Source organism: Hyla sarda, chromosome 10, assembly GCF_029499605.1.
Source record: "Hyla sarda isolate aHylSar1 chromosome 10, aHylSar1.hap1, whole genome shotgun sequence".
Taxonomy (NCBI): Eukaryota; Metazoa; Chordata; class Amphibia; order Anura; family Hylidae; genus Hyla; species Hyla sarda.
Genome location: NC_079198.1, coordinates 31,626,106 through 31,641,449, shown reverse-complemented (window position 1 = coordinate 31,641,449; position 15,344 = coordinate 31,626,106). Strand labels below are relative to the sequence as shown.

Here is a 15,344-nt window from a genome sequence, read left to right as displayed (position 1 = left end):
ACAACAGGACTTAACACTGAACAGAATAGTGACAGATAACTTTAAAATGGTACCCAGAAGAGGTCCGACTCTGGGTACAGTGCTATCCCCTAACCTATATACAGTGATCCCTCAACTTACAATGGCCTCATCATACAATAGTTTCAACATACAATGTTTTTTTCTGGACCATTGTAACTTGAAACCACACTCAACATACAATGCTACGGACAATCCAGATCTGTGAAACGTGTCACAACTGGAGGTACTGACCAATCAGAATGGGCATTTTACTGGTAAATCACCTGTATTACTGGCGTACATGCATTGACTGGGTGTCTGGTAGCGCCCCCTACAGTACAGGGAGGAGCTACAAGTTCTGTACTACTCCTTACCTGTGCCAGGGTTAGCTGCTCCTTTGGACACTAAGTAAGGGCGGCTCCATTTGGGACACTGTATGTACTGTATAGGACCCTGAAAAAGCTCCTGTCCTCTACATAAACCATTGTTTCCCAACCCGGGTGCCTCCAGCTGTTGCAAAGCTACAACTCCCAGCATGCCCGGACAGCCAACGGCTGTCCGGGCATGCTGAGAGTTGTAGTCTTGCAACAGCTGGAGGCACCCTGGTTGGGAAACACTGACATAGACAGTGATTTACAGCTCCCAGCAGATCTTTATTACTTTTATATGTAAGGATTTGCTTTATTTCTATTAGTTATCTACTTATTTTTGTTTAATCCTCACTTTTTTTCTATTTTTGGATGACATTTTGGTAGTTTCAGAACCAATTACCAGGTTTCCATAGAGTTATGGTTTCAACATGCAATGGTTTGAACATACAATGGTCGTCCTGGAACCGATTAATATTGTAACTTGAGGCACCACTGTAATAGCAATGCAGGAAAAATTTCGAAACAAACTGGCTCCAAAATGCAGGAAATTGGAGGTGTGGACATAAGATCTGCATTACATGCAAACATATGCTCATTCAAAAAGAGTTTAATTCGTATGGCAACGGCAAGGTCTTCAGGATGAAATATTACAGAAATGGTAACACATGTAATGTGGTGTATTTGGCATCCTGTGGAACCTGCCGTTGCTAATATGTAGGATGCACTTCCAATAGTTTAAAAATTAGAATTCGCAGGCATATGTCGGATGCACAAAAATCCTGGATCCCTTAAAGGGTACCTTTCATCAAAAAACTTTTGATATATTATAGATTAATGTATGCAGAATAACTTTCCAATAGCATGTTATTAAAAAAATATGCTTCTTTCTATTTAATTTTCCACTTTGAAAAAATGACCACTAGAGGTCTCCCTACCAGACTGCAGCCGGGACACAGACAAGCTCAACACTGCTCCCTGGCAGTGAGCAGTGGTGAGTTTGTCTGTGTTCCGGCTGCAGTCTGAGATTTAGGACTTCTGCATGAGTCTGAAATCTATAAAAAAGGACTGGTAGGGAGACCCCTAGTGGTCATTTTTTCAAAGTGGAAAATTAAATAGAAAGAAGCATATTTTTTAATAACATGCTATTGGAAAGTTATTCTGCATACATTAATCTATAATATATCAAAAGTTTTTTTGATGAAAGGTACCCTTTAAAGGGGTACTCTGCTGTTCAGCATTTGGAACAAACTGTTCTAAACCCTGGAGTCGGGAGCTCGTGATGTCATAGCACCGCCCCATCATGACATCATGTCCCGCCCCCTTCATTGCAAGTCTATGGGAGGGGGCGTGATGGATGTCACGCCCCCTCCCATAGACTTGCATTGAGGGGGCGGGATGTAACATCATGAGGGGGCGGGGCTATGAAGTCACAAGCTCCCAACTCCAGTGTTTAGGACAGTTTGTACCCCTTTAATATCTCTGCACTGTCAAAACACTTTAGGGAAGTGCATGCAGGTAATGTTGATACATTGTGAGAGGGGGTGACACCAGAAGGCTTCTATTGAATAGAGAATCTTTCAGGGTGTTTTTATTGGACACCAGGGAGCCGAAAGGCTTGAATTTAAGTCAGGATTTAATTCTGACATATTAATATATCTATCCCCCAGATTTTGTACAGTACTATATACAGTATCTGTATTCGTTTATGTATGCCCTAGTAAATCATGATCTTCTACTTTATACGAATAAATGTCATAAAAATAATTATCAATAGTAAAAAGTAAAAAAAAATGTACTACTGGAAATAAATATTAGAATAGTTTTATCTGTGCCTGCATGCATATATCCATTTATATCTTACAGCCTTATCCATCCTTTGTGCACATATAGTTAATCCCGTATGAGCTAGTCTATATGGAACTATTATGTGGTGCAGAATAACTCTCAGGTATATTGTCTGGATACAATAGGATTTTCCAGGAATTACTAAAGTTGTCCCGATCTGGGTTTCCATGTCAAATTTTTTAGCTTTTTTCTGTCAGCAATACCATGTGACTGAATAATGGGATATATAAGAAGGAACGTGTTATTGCTTTTTTTATGCCATGACTAAGGACATAGTAACATAGTAACATGGTAACATAGTTTATAAGGTTGAAAAAAGACCAGAGTCCATCAAGTTCAACCTATATCCCTAATGAGTCCCTACTGAGTTGATCCAGAGGAAGGCAAAAAACCCTCATACTAGAGGTAAAAATTATTTCCCGAATCCAAATATGGCATCAGAATAAATCCCTCTGGATTAATGGATCAACGCTCTGTCCCTATAAATCTAGTATCCATAACCAGCGATGTTCTTACTCTCCAAAAATTCATCCCTTTTGAACTCTTTTACATAGATCATTATGACCACCTCCTCCGAGAGAGAATTCCACAGTCTCACTGCTCTTACAGTAAAGAGCCCCCATCTGTGCTGGTGTCGAAACCTTCTTTCCTCTAAACGTAGAGGATGCCCCCTTGTTATAGATACAGTCCTGGGTATAAATAGATCATGGAGAGATCTCTGTACGGTCCCCTGATATATTTATACATAGTTATTAGGTCGCCCCTAAGCCTTCTTTTTTCTAAACTAAATAACCCTAATTCTGATAATCTTTCTGGGTACTGTAGTCCCCCCATTCCCCGTATTACCCTGGCTGTCCGTCTTTGAACCCTCTCCAGCTCCACTATATCTTTCTTGTACACTGGTGCCCAGTACTGTACACAGTATTCTATGTGTGGTCTGATTAGTGATTTGTACAGCGGTAGAATTATTTCCTTGTCGTGGGCATCTATGCCCCTATTGATGCACCCCATGATTTTATTTGCCTTGGCAGCAGTTGCCCGACACTGGTCACTACAGCTAAATTTACTATTAACTAAAACTCCCAAGTCCTTTTCCACGTCAGTCGTCCCAAGTGTACTCACATTTAATACATAATCCCAGCCCGGATCTGTTGACATGTTTGACCGAAACGCGTAGGCTGCTACGCTCTGCCTGTACTTTTATTGTTATGCTTCAATAAAGTGGACTTTTACTTGCTGCTTGGTGCCAGACATCGTTTCCTTATTTACAAATCTGTCTAACGTTCTGGCACCAGTTGATTAAAAAAAAATTTTTTTCCACCGGAGTACCCCTTTAACTCTCTGCATAGGACACGCAGAAAGCATAAAGGGTAGGTGGGGGAGCAGATGATGTCTGATAGTGTAGTCGGCTGTCAGCTGATTTACTTTTGTACCGCTCTATAATACAGAAACTTTGCTGGAAAATTAAAATTTAAGAACTTAGAGCCAAAGCCAGAAGGGGATGAAGCAGGAGGAAGAAATACAAGTCCTTCCTATATATTTCATTTCTTCTGAATCCATTTTTGGCTTTAGCTAAAAGATAAATAAATAAATGAAAAAATTGCCCAGAAAACACTGGGTGTGAAACCCTCCATGAGGGTTTATAAAAAATCTGGCTGTAGAACAGACCCTTGTAGTTACAGCTATTGAACCCACTACATTGGCCACTAAAATTGCTATCAGCACATATGCTAATGGAGATATAGGGCCCAAGGTTGTTTCTATTTACATCTGTCTCACATGTTTCCACAGGGGTTTTAAGCTTCTGTTTTTACTTTTCATGTATGTAGCAATTTAATTCCCCTGTATTTGACCTGAAATTAGATTTGCATTGTAAATTAAATTAGAGTCTTCTGCATTTTCATGTTTGCATCTGCATAAATTATGTGCTGCTGAACCAAATGTAATATACATATTATACCTATTTGCTTTATCTAATTCATTAAGGTGATGCTGACTCTAGGCCCAAATATAATTGCCTGGAAACGTAAAGGATTTTCCCCCAGTAATGCACAGATTTCCATTTTATTGAATAATCTCCTTTTTGGTTAGTCGTACAATAATAATGTTTAGTTAATGATAATGTTTAGTTGCTTAACTGCAAAGTTATTCATTATATAATGGTACGGTACTGCACACAAACCGATAATTATTGATAAATTGTGGATCCTTGGGCACATATGGGCAAATTTTTTAGGGCCTATTCAATTCCTTGTTTTTTCATTGTCCTCCTTAGTAAAAATATGGACAATGTAGACACATGTCCATCTAGTTTAACATGGCTGAGAACTAGAGATGAATGAATTTTTGAAAATTTAGATTAGTCAGATTTGCCAAAATTTGGTTCAGTACGAATTTATTTGTGGCGAATCTGTATAAAAAATGGCTATTTCTGGACTACAGAGAGCCTCAATAGGGGTGTACAACACTTACCTTCCTGTAACAAGCATAGGGTGTGTGCTGGGTTAGTGAAATAATACTGTGGCTGAATGACACAACGTGGAGGTGGCGGCAGCATGACAAGACCAAATAGTGGCTGAATGACACAGCGTGGAGGTGGCGGCAGCAAGAAGAAACCATATAGTGCCTGAATGACGCAGGGTGTAGGTGGCGGCAGCATGAGGAGACCAAATAGTGGCTGAATGACTCAGCCTGGAGGTTGCAACAGCCTGACAAGACCATAGGGACACACAATTGAAAAGATTAAAGATATTTTTTTATCATTTACATTTAAGATTTCAAATAGATGAACCTAAAAAGTTTTATTTAATGTGCCAGCAGCATGAGGAGACCACATGGAGGTACCGTGACACAGCCTGGAGGTGGAATGAGCATGAGGAGACCATATAGTGGCTGAATGGCACAGCCTGTAGTTGGCGGCAGCAAGAGCTGGATTTGGGCTTGAGGTGTATCGCTGCTGTAAAAAAAGCTTTTCTGTGCAACACACTTCTCTCTGTCCCTCTCTCTCTGCAATAGAACGCTTATGTGACTAGGAGGTGAATCGCTGCTGTAAAAATGCTTTTCTGTGCAACACACAGTGCTGCCTGTCCCTCTCTCTCTCTCTGTAATAGAATGCTGATGTGACTGGTGGAAAGATGGCTGCCGATTATATAGGGCTGTGACATCACAGGGGTGGCTGGCTGCTGATAGGTTGCATGCTGCATGTGATTCAGGGTCATCCCGCCGACCCTTGTTCCCGCCTTCCCATGATTCCTTGCTTCTCACATGTGGATCTGCCATTTTAGATGCCCGGCCCCTGGAGCCTGGACCGCACTAAATGGAGTTTAATGAAGCGATTGGCGTGATCGAATGGCGGCAATAATCGCATTTGTTACGAGTTGAATTTTTCCTGAAATTTGTAACGATTTCAGATTCGTCAGATTCAATTCACTCATCCCTATTCAGGACCTTTGGATATTTTTGCTGACCCTTATGCAACCTCCGAGTACATGTACCTGTGGATGTGTGCTGCTAAGATATGAAAAAGGCTCAGGCATTAAACCTGCTCCATATTTGGAAGGTGCTGGCTGTGAACAACAACTGACACTTTACGTTAGGGCCTAGGATCGGGGATAACTCTGATCCCATCTGTGTTACCACCTTAATGCCACAGTCAATATAGACCATAGCATCTAGGCAGTATGAATCTTTTGGTGTAACTTGGCAACAGGTACACAATTGTGGTGCTGTTTGATTGATAAAAAGTAAAATATTTTTTGAGGGCATATTAAAAAAAAAAAATTATATATATATATATATATATATATATATATATATATATATATATATATATGAAAAATAGCCTTATCCCACACGGCGAACGTTGTAACTGAAAAATAAACTAAAGCCAGAATCATATCAGATCAGATCATATACACACTGCTAAATAATGTCAATAAAAACTACATGCCAACCTGCAAAAAACAAAATGTAATAAAAAACGAAGCTTACAAGTGTCAAAATATGGCAAGTAATGTCTGTAAAGTTTTTTTAAAGTATTTTTTTAAGAGTAATAAACACATAATACATTCTGACCTGCACTGACCCCCAGAATTAACATAACATTGTCATGTTTATTACAGAATAAATGCCAAAAAGGCAACCCCACCATCATAATTTTTTTTATTTTTTCATTTTACTCCACAATTTTCTCATATTTTTTCAATATTGTAAACTAGGTTGGTTCCATAAATAAATAAAGAGTACAATTTATCCTTCAAAAAATAAGCTTTTTGTTAATGAACAAAATAAAAAGTTCTGGCTCTTAGTAGGCGAGGAGGAACAAATGAGGTGGAAAAAATTTTATAAAATAGGTTGTCTCCAAGGGGTTAATTGACACATTCTGACCCATTGTCTTTATCAGAGCCATACATTGCTAGACTATATGTATTGCCGGACTAGGGGCGGCTCCATGGGCCCAGCAGAGAAAATGATTCTGGGGTGTGACCCTTTATTTATATATAAATATGCCCACTTTTATGTGCAAAATTGTAAATTTCATTACTACTATTACACATATTATCATTTATAAAATCTAGAAGATCATTTGTAAATCCCTTCATAAGCAAAAAAAAAAGCTAAAGTTATTGGCACCAACTCAAAATGAGGTTGTCTTCTGCATGACCTTTGGGCCCATTATTGTGCATGAACTTACTTGTCACTGGTGCTGTGCATAGTCAAAATGACTTACATTTGAAGTACAAACACATAAAATGCAATGTGTTAAGAAGAACAAAGATTGATTATACATCAAAAGAAGATTTTTTGCCTTTCTAGGCTATGAAAGGTATTCTGGGCAAGACAGACCTAGATACCAACTCCTTGGAGATATCAGGCTGAGCCACTTAAAAATTCCTTTTAAGTTACAAGTTAATTGGGATTTATAAGCAGTGTAAATTAATTCCTTGTTAATGTTATCTTGGGATTTACATTGACAACACTTTTTTAACTTTTTTTTTTCTTTTCTTTCTCTGTTCACAGTGCCGGTATTGGCATTGGTTTCTACGGAAATAGTGAAACAAATGATGGTGTATATCAAGTGACGTACTCTCTCATGAACGCCAACCATACGTTGACCTCCATCGACTTGCTGGTAAGTTATATGTAATACTAGCTGATTATCCGGCATTGCCCGGTTTTTCCTTCCTAATCCTTGTTGTGGAGGAAGCTTTTGACTTCATATCCCGTCCTCATATATTGTTGTCATATCCCAACCCCATATCCCGACCTCCTATCCCGACCTCCTATCCTGACCTCCTATCCCGACCTCCTATCCCGATCTCATATCCCGTCCTCCTATCTCAACCTCCTATCCCATCCTCCTATCCCATCCTCCTATCCCGTCCTCCTATTTCAACCTCCTATCCCGTCCTCCTTTCCTGTCCTCATATCTCGACCTTCTGTCCCGACCTCCTGTCCCGACCTCCTATGCCTTCCTCATATCCCGTCCTCCTATCCCATCCTCCTATCCTGACCTCCTATCCCATCCTCCTATACCGTCCTCCTATCCAGACCTCCCATCCCGACCTCCTATCCCGTCCTCATATCCCGACCTGTAATATATGTACCAGTTATTGAAATATCTCCAGCCGTACAGAAGTTATGTGGGAAAATACATTTCCCATTGATTTGCATGGGACTTTAAACAAAAACCCGACCCACACAAATGGGGGTAGTTAAGGGTTAAATTAACTATCCTATATTTTAAGTGGACATATAAGTAACATGTGACCAAGTATTATCGAAATATCTCCAGCCGTTTGGAAGTTATGCAGTAATATATATTTCCCATAGACTTGTATTGGACTTTAAACAAAAACCCTGACCCTGGCAAATGGGGGTGGGTAAGGGTTAAATTACCTATCCTATGTTTGTTGTTGACATATAAGTAACATGTGTGCCAAGTTTCATGTTAATATCTATAGCAGTTTGGACTTGATGCTGGAACATACACACATACATATATACACACACATTGAGTTTTATATATATATAGATAATATATTACATACCATACAGAAATTTTATAATGATTTATGGGTGACCCCATATGGTGACAATGCACGACTCCCCCTTAGAATTCCATAATAGGAAAGGCAAATAATAATAATAGTAAATAATAAATAGTTTATATAATACACAGATTCAGCAGCCTGTATACTCAAATTGGTCCCTATCCCCATTGGGGCTCACAATCTAAATCCACCTATGTTTTGGAGTATGAGAGGAAACCAGAATACCTGGAGGAAACCCACGCAAACTCGGGGAGAACATACAAATTTGTTGTACATGTTGTCCTTGGTGGGATTTGAGCCTCAGCGCTTTAAAGCAACAGTGCTAACCACTAAGCAACCATGCTGCCCCAGTGGAATCTCAATTGGCCTTTTTTTTTTAAGGCACTGCTGTAGGTTTCCTTCAGTATTCAGGATTATGCGTTTTGGCACACACCTGTGCCTTCCTCAGGTCCCTGTAAAAACATCTACCGCTGTGATCGATGTAGCATTTTGGTCCGCACACTCTGTGGAACAAGAGAAGCTTGAGAGTGTGTGGGCCAAAATGCGTTGTCCCGAATACTCTGGGCCAGTGGTCTCAAACTGTGGCCCTTCAGATGTTGCAAAACTTCAACTCCCAGCATGCTCGGACAGCTGTTGGCTGTCCGGGAATGCTGGGAGTTGAGGTTTTGCAACATTTGGTTTATGGTTTGAGACCACTGGCCCAGGTTGTTCTTATAAACCTGTAACTGTTCAAGCAGCACCTCCCAAAAAACAAACAAACATTTTTTTACTTAAAGGGGTTATCCAGGAAAAAACTTTTTTTTATATATGAACTGGCTCCAGAAAGTTAAACAGATTTGTAAATTACCTCTATTAAAAAATCTTAATCCTTTCAGTACTTATTAGGTGCTGAAGTTGAGTTGTTCTCTTCTGTCTACGTGCTCTCTGATGATACCTGTCTCGGGAACTGTCCAGAGTAGAAGCAAATCCCCATAGCAAACCTCTACTACTCTGTGCAGTTCCTGAGACAAGCAGAGATGTCAGCAGAGGGCACTGTTGCCAGACAGAATTGAACAACTCAACTTCAGCAGCTGAAGGGGTTAGCGTATAAGGCAAGCTGTGCAGAAGTTAGATATATATACACGCCTACAATATAGTTGTGCCTAAGAGTTTATTCACATGGCAGAATTTCCGCACATCCGCAACAAATTCTGCTTCCACATTCATTTGGGTGGTTTCTGGCTTGTGCAGAATTTGTGTAGAAGTGTGAATGTTAGTGTGGAATCCGATAGAAGTCTATAGGGCTTTAATTTGAGGCGGAATCCGCATGTGGGAATTCTGCCATGTGAATAGACCCTAAGGCTAGGTTCAGACTACGGAATCTCCAGGCAGAAAATTTCTGTCCGGAGATTTCGAGTGCGACCAGCGCCGGCTGAATCAGTCGGCACTAGGACCGTGCGGGCACCGCAGTCTCCAATAGACTGCAATGTGTTCCGCGCTGATTTACGCCTGAAGAAAGAGCACCGCCTTTCTTCAGGCGAAAATTTCCAAGCGGATTCTCAGTTCTCAAATTCCGCTTCACAAATTCCGAAGTGTGAATTTGTGACCGGAAAATCATTCACTACACTATACATTTTAGAAAGCGGAATTTCCGCTTGCAATTTCAAAGCAAAATTGCAGGCGGAAATTCCGTAGTCTGAACCTAGCCTAACTCTCAGCACAACCACCTCAGATGAGTGCACACCTATGGTAAGGTAATTGGGTGATCAGCAGCCCTGAAATAATACACGAGGGAGCTCCCCTCTCTTTTTGTTTTCTTTCTTTTCCATTATAATAGGAAAGAATACGTTTAAAAGTGACCTAGCTGAAGTTTTTATTGAAATGTCCATTTCCCGTTGCACAAATTAAAACTTCTAAAGTTCGCCATTTAAAAGTTGGCTAAACCTGGCCATATCGGTGGGATTGGCCAGCTGTCCAAAGTCTACAGGGTCCTCTCTACTTAAGATTTCAACATGTCAGATCTTTGCCTGACCTAAATAAAAATAAATTTTAGGCAGTCCATATACTGTCATATGGTGCCTCTATAAATACTACTGAAATACCACATGCATGCCAGATTTTTTTTTTCATGGATTTACACAGAATCTGTAAATAAAACCTCCATATGCCGCTTTGAAAAATCAAAGACCAATCTATAGTATAGTATATAGTGTAAGCCCACAGAAGGCTATATGCATATCCAAACTACAAATTTCAGAATCCAGCAAGGTGTATGAGGCCATTATGGGGTATTCCTATCTGGGACATTTTTGGCATGTCCACAGGATCATTCAGTCGGCATTGCCAGTCATACAATAAATTACAATCACACAAAGCATGACAGTAAAATATACAGCACAGGTTCCCTAAGCTGTACACTATACCACATGCTACTCTAACACTCCGCTCCATCACTCGATATTGAAGAAACAAAGTCGAAGAACAACATCACATTACAGTCTGATTGGGGCATAGTCTGTAAATGTCTTATAGATGCAGGTCCAACATCTGGGGTTATCTTTCTTTAAATCATGAGCTACCTGTCACCACCCAGTCCTATTGGTGTTAATAGTTGAGTAAACAGTGTAGCACCGCAAGCTTTGCTGTTTATGTGACTCCCATTAACCTCTTAAGGAGAGCTATGTTAGCTATGTAAAACAGTTTGGTATCCTTACCGCTCTTGGTGGTCGAAACCCTGCCTGTGGGTGCAAGGAGGCCCTTGATCTCGAGATTGGTGTGGATGCCAGAGATAGGACCGGCATCTTTCAGACATTTATAACATATCCTGTGGATATGCCATAAAAGTTCCAGATGGGAATACTGCTTTAAAAGATACATAGACCCCCTACAAACTGTGAAAAACACCAATGTCTTCCTTCTTCAGCCAACTATGCATCAAGAACCACTGGTGTACAAGCTGGATTTGCTCTTGGGTGCATAGTTAGCCAGGGGTTAATAAAGAAACATAACAATATTGCCCAAAATGAAAACTACAATGCAACAGTAGAAAAAGAACTTAAATTATAAAAGGGCTGTCACGCCCCCTCCCATAGGCTTGCATTGAGGGGTGGAGTGTGAAGTCACACGGGGGCGGAGGCGTGACGTCACACGCCATCGGCCCTGTGGTCGCCGGTAATCAGACCCGGAGCGAACACACTCCAGGGACTGATTTTAACGAGGGTGCCGCGTGCAATCAGGCATCTTATCCCCTATCATTTGGATAGGGGATAAGATGTCTAAGCACCGGAGAACCCCTTTAAGAAATGTCAAAGGGGGTTCAAAACCAAAAATAAAGAATGGGCAAAAAATGGGCAAATGGATTATGCATCCTATTCTATAACCTGTATGTGGGACCTCGAAGTTGACCTAGGGTGCGTTTAGGTAATACTGGGATTGTGTTTGGTAGGGCTTCCATACTAAGGAAACAAGAAAGACTTCAAAGCTGGATTTATTTTGATCTCTTAATTCCTCAACATTCTTAATGCAGCTCAATTCCTGAAAATAACTTACTCTTCCCTTACTTGCAGCTTTCTCTCAACATCTCAGTCAGGATAGTGAAAGGTATTTAAAGGGCTATTCCAGAAAAAAAAGATGTTTTTAAATCACCCGGTGCCAGACATTTATACAAATTTGTAAAGTACTTCTGTTTAAAAAATCCCATGCTTCCAGTACTTATCTGCTGTATGCCCTGGAGGATGTTATGTAGTTCTTTCCAGTCAGATATAGTGCTCTCTGCTGCCACCTCTGTCTGTGTCAGGAACTGTCCAGAACAGGATAGATTTGCTCTGATTTGCTCCTGCTCTGGACAGTTCCTGCCATAGATAGAGATGGAAGCAGTGTGTCAGATTTAAGAGAACTACACAACTTCCACCGGGACATGCAGCAGCTTATAAGAACTGAAAGGCTGGAATTAATTTTGAAAAGTTGATTTGAAAATATTTTCTCCATAATACCCTTTTAACCCCTAGACAACACAAGGAGTTAAAGGGGTACTCCCGTGGAAAACTTTTATTTTTTTTTTTTTTAAATCAACTGGTGCCAGAAAGTTAAACAGATTTGTAAATTACTTCTATTCACAAATCTTAATCCTTCCAGTACTTTTTATGGGCTGTATACTACAGAGGAAATGCTTTACTTTTTAGATTTCTCTCATGTCATGACCACAGTGCTTTCTGCTGACCTCTGCTGTCCATTTTAGGATCTCTCCAGAGCAGGAGAAAATCCCCATAGCAAACATATGCTGTTCTGGACAGTTCCTAAAATGGACAGCAGAGGTCAGCAGAGAGAACTGTGGTCATGACATCAGAGAAATCTAAAAAGTAAACCATTTCCTCTGTAGTATATAGCCCCTAAAAAGTACTGGAAGGATTAAGATTTTTTAATAGAAGTAATTTACAAATCTGTTTAACTTTCTGGCACCAGTTGATTTAAAAAAAAAAAAAAGTTTTCCACGGGAGTACCCCTTTAATGCACCAGGGCATAAATGTATGCCCTGGAGAATTAGGTGTCTATAAAGAGAGCTCAGGAGCTGCGCTCGCACCATAGCAGTAAGTGATGCCTTCTATCAGTAGCCAGACATTTATCACTAATGTTGATCACCCACTGTAATACTATGCAATAGACATAGCATTATACAGTAAGCAAAATTAATAATTGCATAAAAAAGTCCACTGTGGGAACTAAAAAAGTCTACAATAAAATAGTTTCTAAAAATATATAAAAACCCATCCCCCTAATAAACAATAAAATAACCATTCTTGATATTTAAATAATAATTAAAAATAATAAACATATTTGGTATTGCCGAATGCGGAATTGTCCAAAATTGTAAAATATAATGTTTATGATCTCACATGGTAAATAGCGTGAATATAAAAATTTACCAAAAGCTAAAAATCCTGATTTTTGGTCACCTCATGTTTCCGAAATTTTTTTATAAAAAATGATTTAAAAGTCTCATCAAAACAAAAATTGTACTGATAAAAACTACAGATCACTGCAAAGTAAATGAGCCCTAAATGCAGCCTTGTATACTGAAAAACTGTTTAAAAAAAAAGTTTTAAATAGAAAAACTGCCATATTTATCGGCGTATAACACGCATTTTTTAAACAAAATTTCCTTGGATAAATGAGGGTGCGTGTTATAAGCCGGTGCGTAGTATATCCCCCGATAAATAGGGTATATCAATTGGATATTGTTTTATTAGTATTGACCTACAGAATAAAGAGAACATGTCATGTTAACCATAAAGTGCACTGCTTAAAAACAAAAAACCCTAAAAGCTGCTAAAATGTGGTTTTCTTTTTCAATATCTCCCCATAAATAATATTTTTTTGTTTCGCCCTGTATTTTATGGCCAAATAAAAGGTGTCCTTACAAAGTACAATTGGTCACGCAAAAAAAAACCCAAAAAACAATGGGTCTGTAGATGGAAAATGTCGTGGCTCTTAAAAGGCGAGGAGGAAAAAATGAAAATGGACTGTGTCCTCATGGCCAAAATGCACTGTGTTCTTAAAGGGTTAAAGGAAACTGTGAAAACAGATTGCTTGTTGGAGTTTCGTAGAACCACAAGTTAAGTCCTTTGCTGCTTAAAATACACAGCAGACTTATTGCATCAGTGCAGCAATTTTGGTAATCCCCAATATGTTCCTCCAGATGGGAGCTATCTATCGTTTTTTAATCCAGTGATTCCATCCTCCTCCTTCTCTTATTGGGAAGGTTCAATATTTGTTGTGTCCACTTTAACTTGTAGCGCCTACAGCCCTAACACTCCAAATGTTGAGTGGTATCCTCTGCTGCAGAGCTTCTGCCTCGTCTATTATCCCAAGGGGTTACTTGTCACAAAACATTAAAGCAGCAAGTCATTCATGCAGAACTGTGTTGGTTTATTGTGTATCATAAGCCTCTGGCAAAAAAAAAAGAAAAAAAAAGGGCTCTGCTATGCCTGGCGAAAAGTATTTGCGGAGGGGAGGTTGAGGGCTTGCTCTCTCTATTACTGATTTGGACTTCAGTGGGCAGTGCCTCCAGGTGTTCCAGGACTGTGACATAGTTACAGAATATAAAGTAGAGATACAATTGGTCATTGCGTGCTGAAAGTATAATGCCAACCAGTTTGCATCATCTTGCGAGTCCTGGGTAAGCCGTACCCAAAATTACAGGACTCAATGCTAAAAAAAATTTAAGAGACACTATAAAATGTGCATAGGGATTGCCCTACCGCTTCCCTGATATAAAAGTGCATACAGAACGCAGTGCCAATGACTGAAAAAATGATAGTGTAATTTGTGTGGTGCTCGCAGACCAACAAGTAAATCCAAGTAGTAGAAATTAAGTCTCGGCACTCACCGAGTGCCGAGACTTCATTTCTACTACTTGGAATGACTGGAAAAAAAAACTCCCAGGTTAAAGTCGGCACTCGTGTAATTTGTGTCGTGCTCTCTGACCAACAAGTAAATCCAAGTAGTAGAAATGAAGTCTCGGCACTCGGTGAGTGCCGAGACTTCATTTCTACTACTTGGAATGACTGGAAAAAAAAAAACTCCCAGGTTAAAGTCGGCACTCGTGTAATTTGTGTGGTGCTCTCAGACCAACAAGTAAATCCAAGTAGTAGAAATGAAGTGTCATCACTCACCGAGTGCCGAGACTTCATTTCTACTACTTGGAATGACTGGAAAAAAAACCTCCCAGGTTAAAGGGGTACTCTGGCGCTAAGACATCTTATCCCTTATCCAATGGATAGACGATAAGATGCCTAATGGCGGGGGTCCCGCCGCTGGGGACCCTCGTGATCTTGCACGCCGCACCCCGTTATAATCAGTCCCCAGAGCATGTTCGCTCCGGGTCTGATTACTGGCGATCACGGGGGCTGGAGCATTGTGACGTCACGGCCCTGCACTGACAGCACAGAGAAATATTGGAAGATGGTGAGGAATGGCGAGGGAGTGAAATATAAAACTATATCAGAGAGTTGCATCATTTAGGCTAGAGCTACACAGTGACTTAACAATGGGTTGTATGATCATAGATGACAGTATTGCATTGCAGAGACCATGCTGC

At 40.1% G+C, this 15,344-nt stretch overlaps 1 protein-coding gene across 4 annotated transcripts in view; it reads left to right on the top strand.

The window, feature by feature from the left end:
• The window catches only part of TTYH1 (tweety family member 1), a 175,387-nt gene that overhangs the window by 85,116 nt on the left and 74,927 nt on the right, over window positions 1-15,344 (top strand). For all 4 annotated transcript variants that reach the window (XM_056542163.1, XM_056542162.1, XM_056542165.1 and 1 more), the window contains exon 3: window positions 7,236-7,347. In XM_056542163.1, the coding sequence (XP_056398138.1) occupies window positions 7,236-7,347 (112 nt within the window). The remainder of the gene's footprint in view (window positions 1-7,235; window positions 7,348-15,344) is intronic.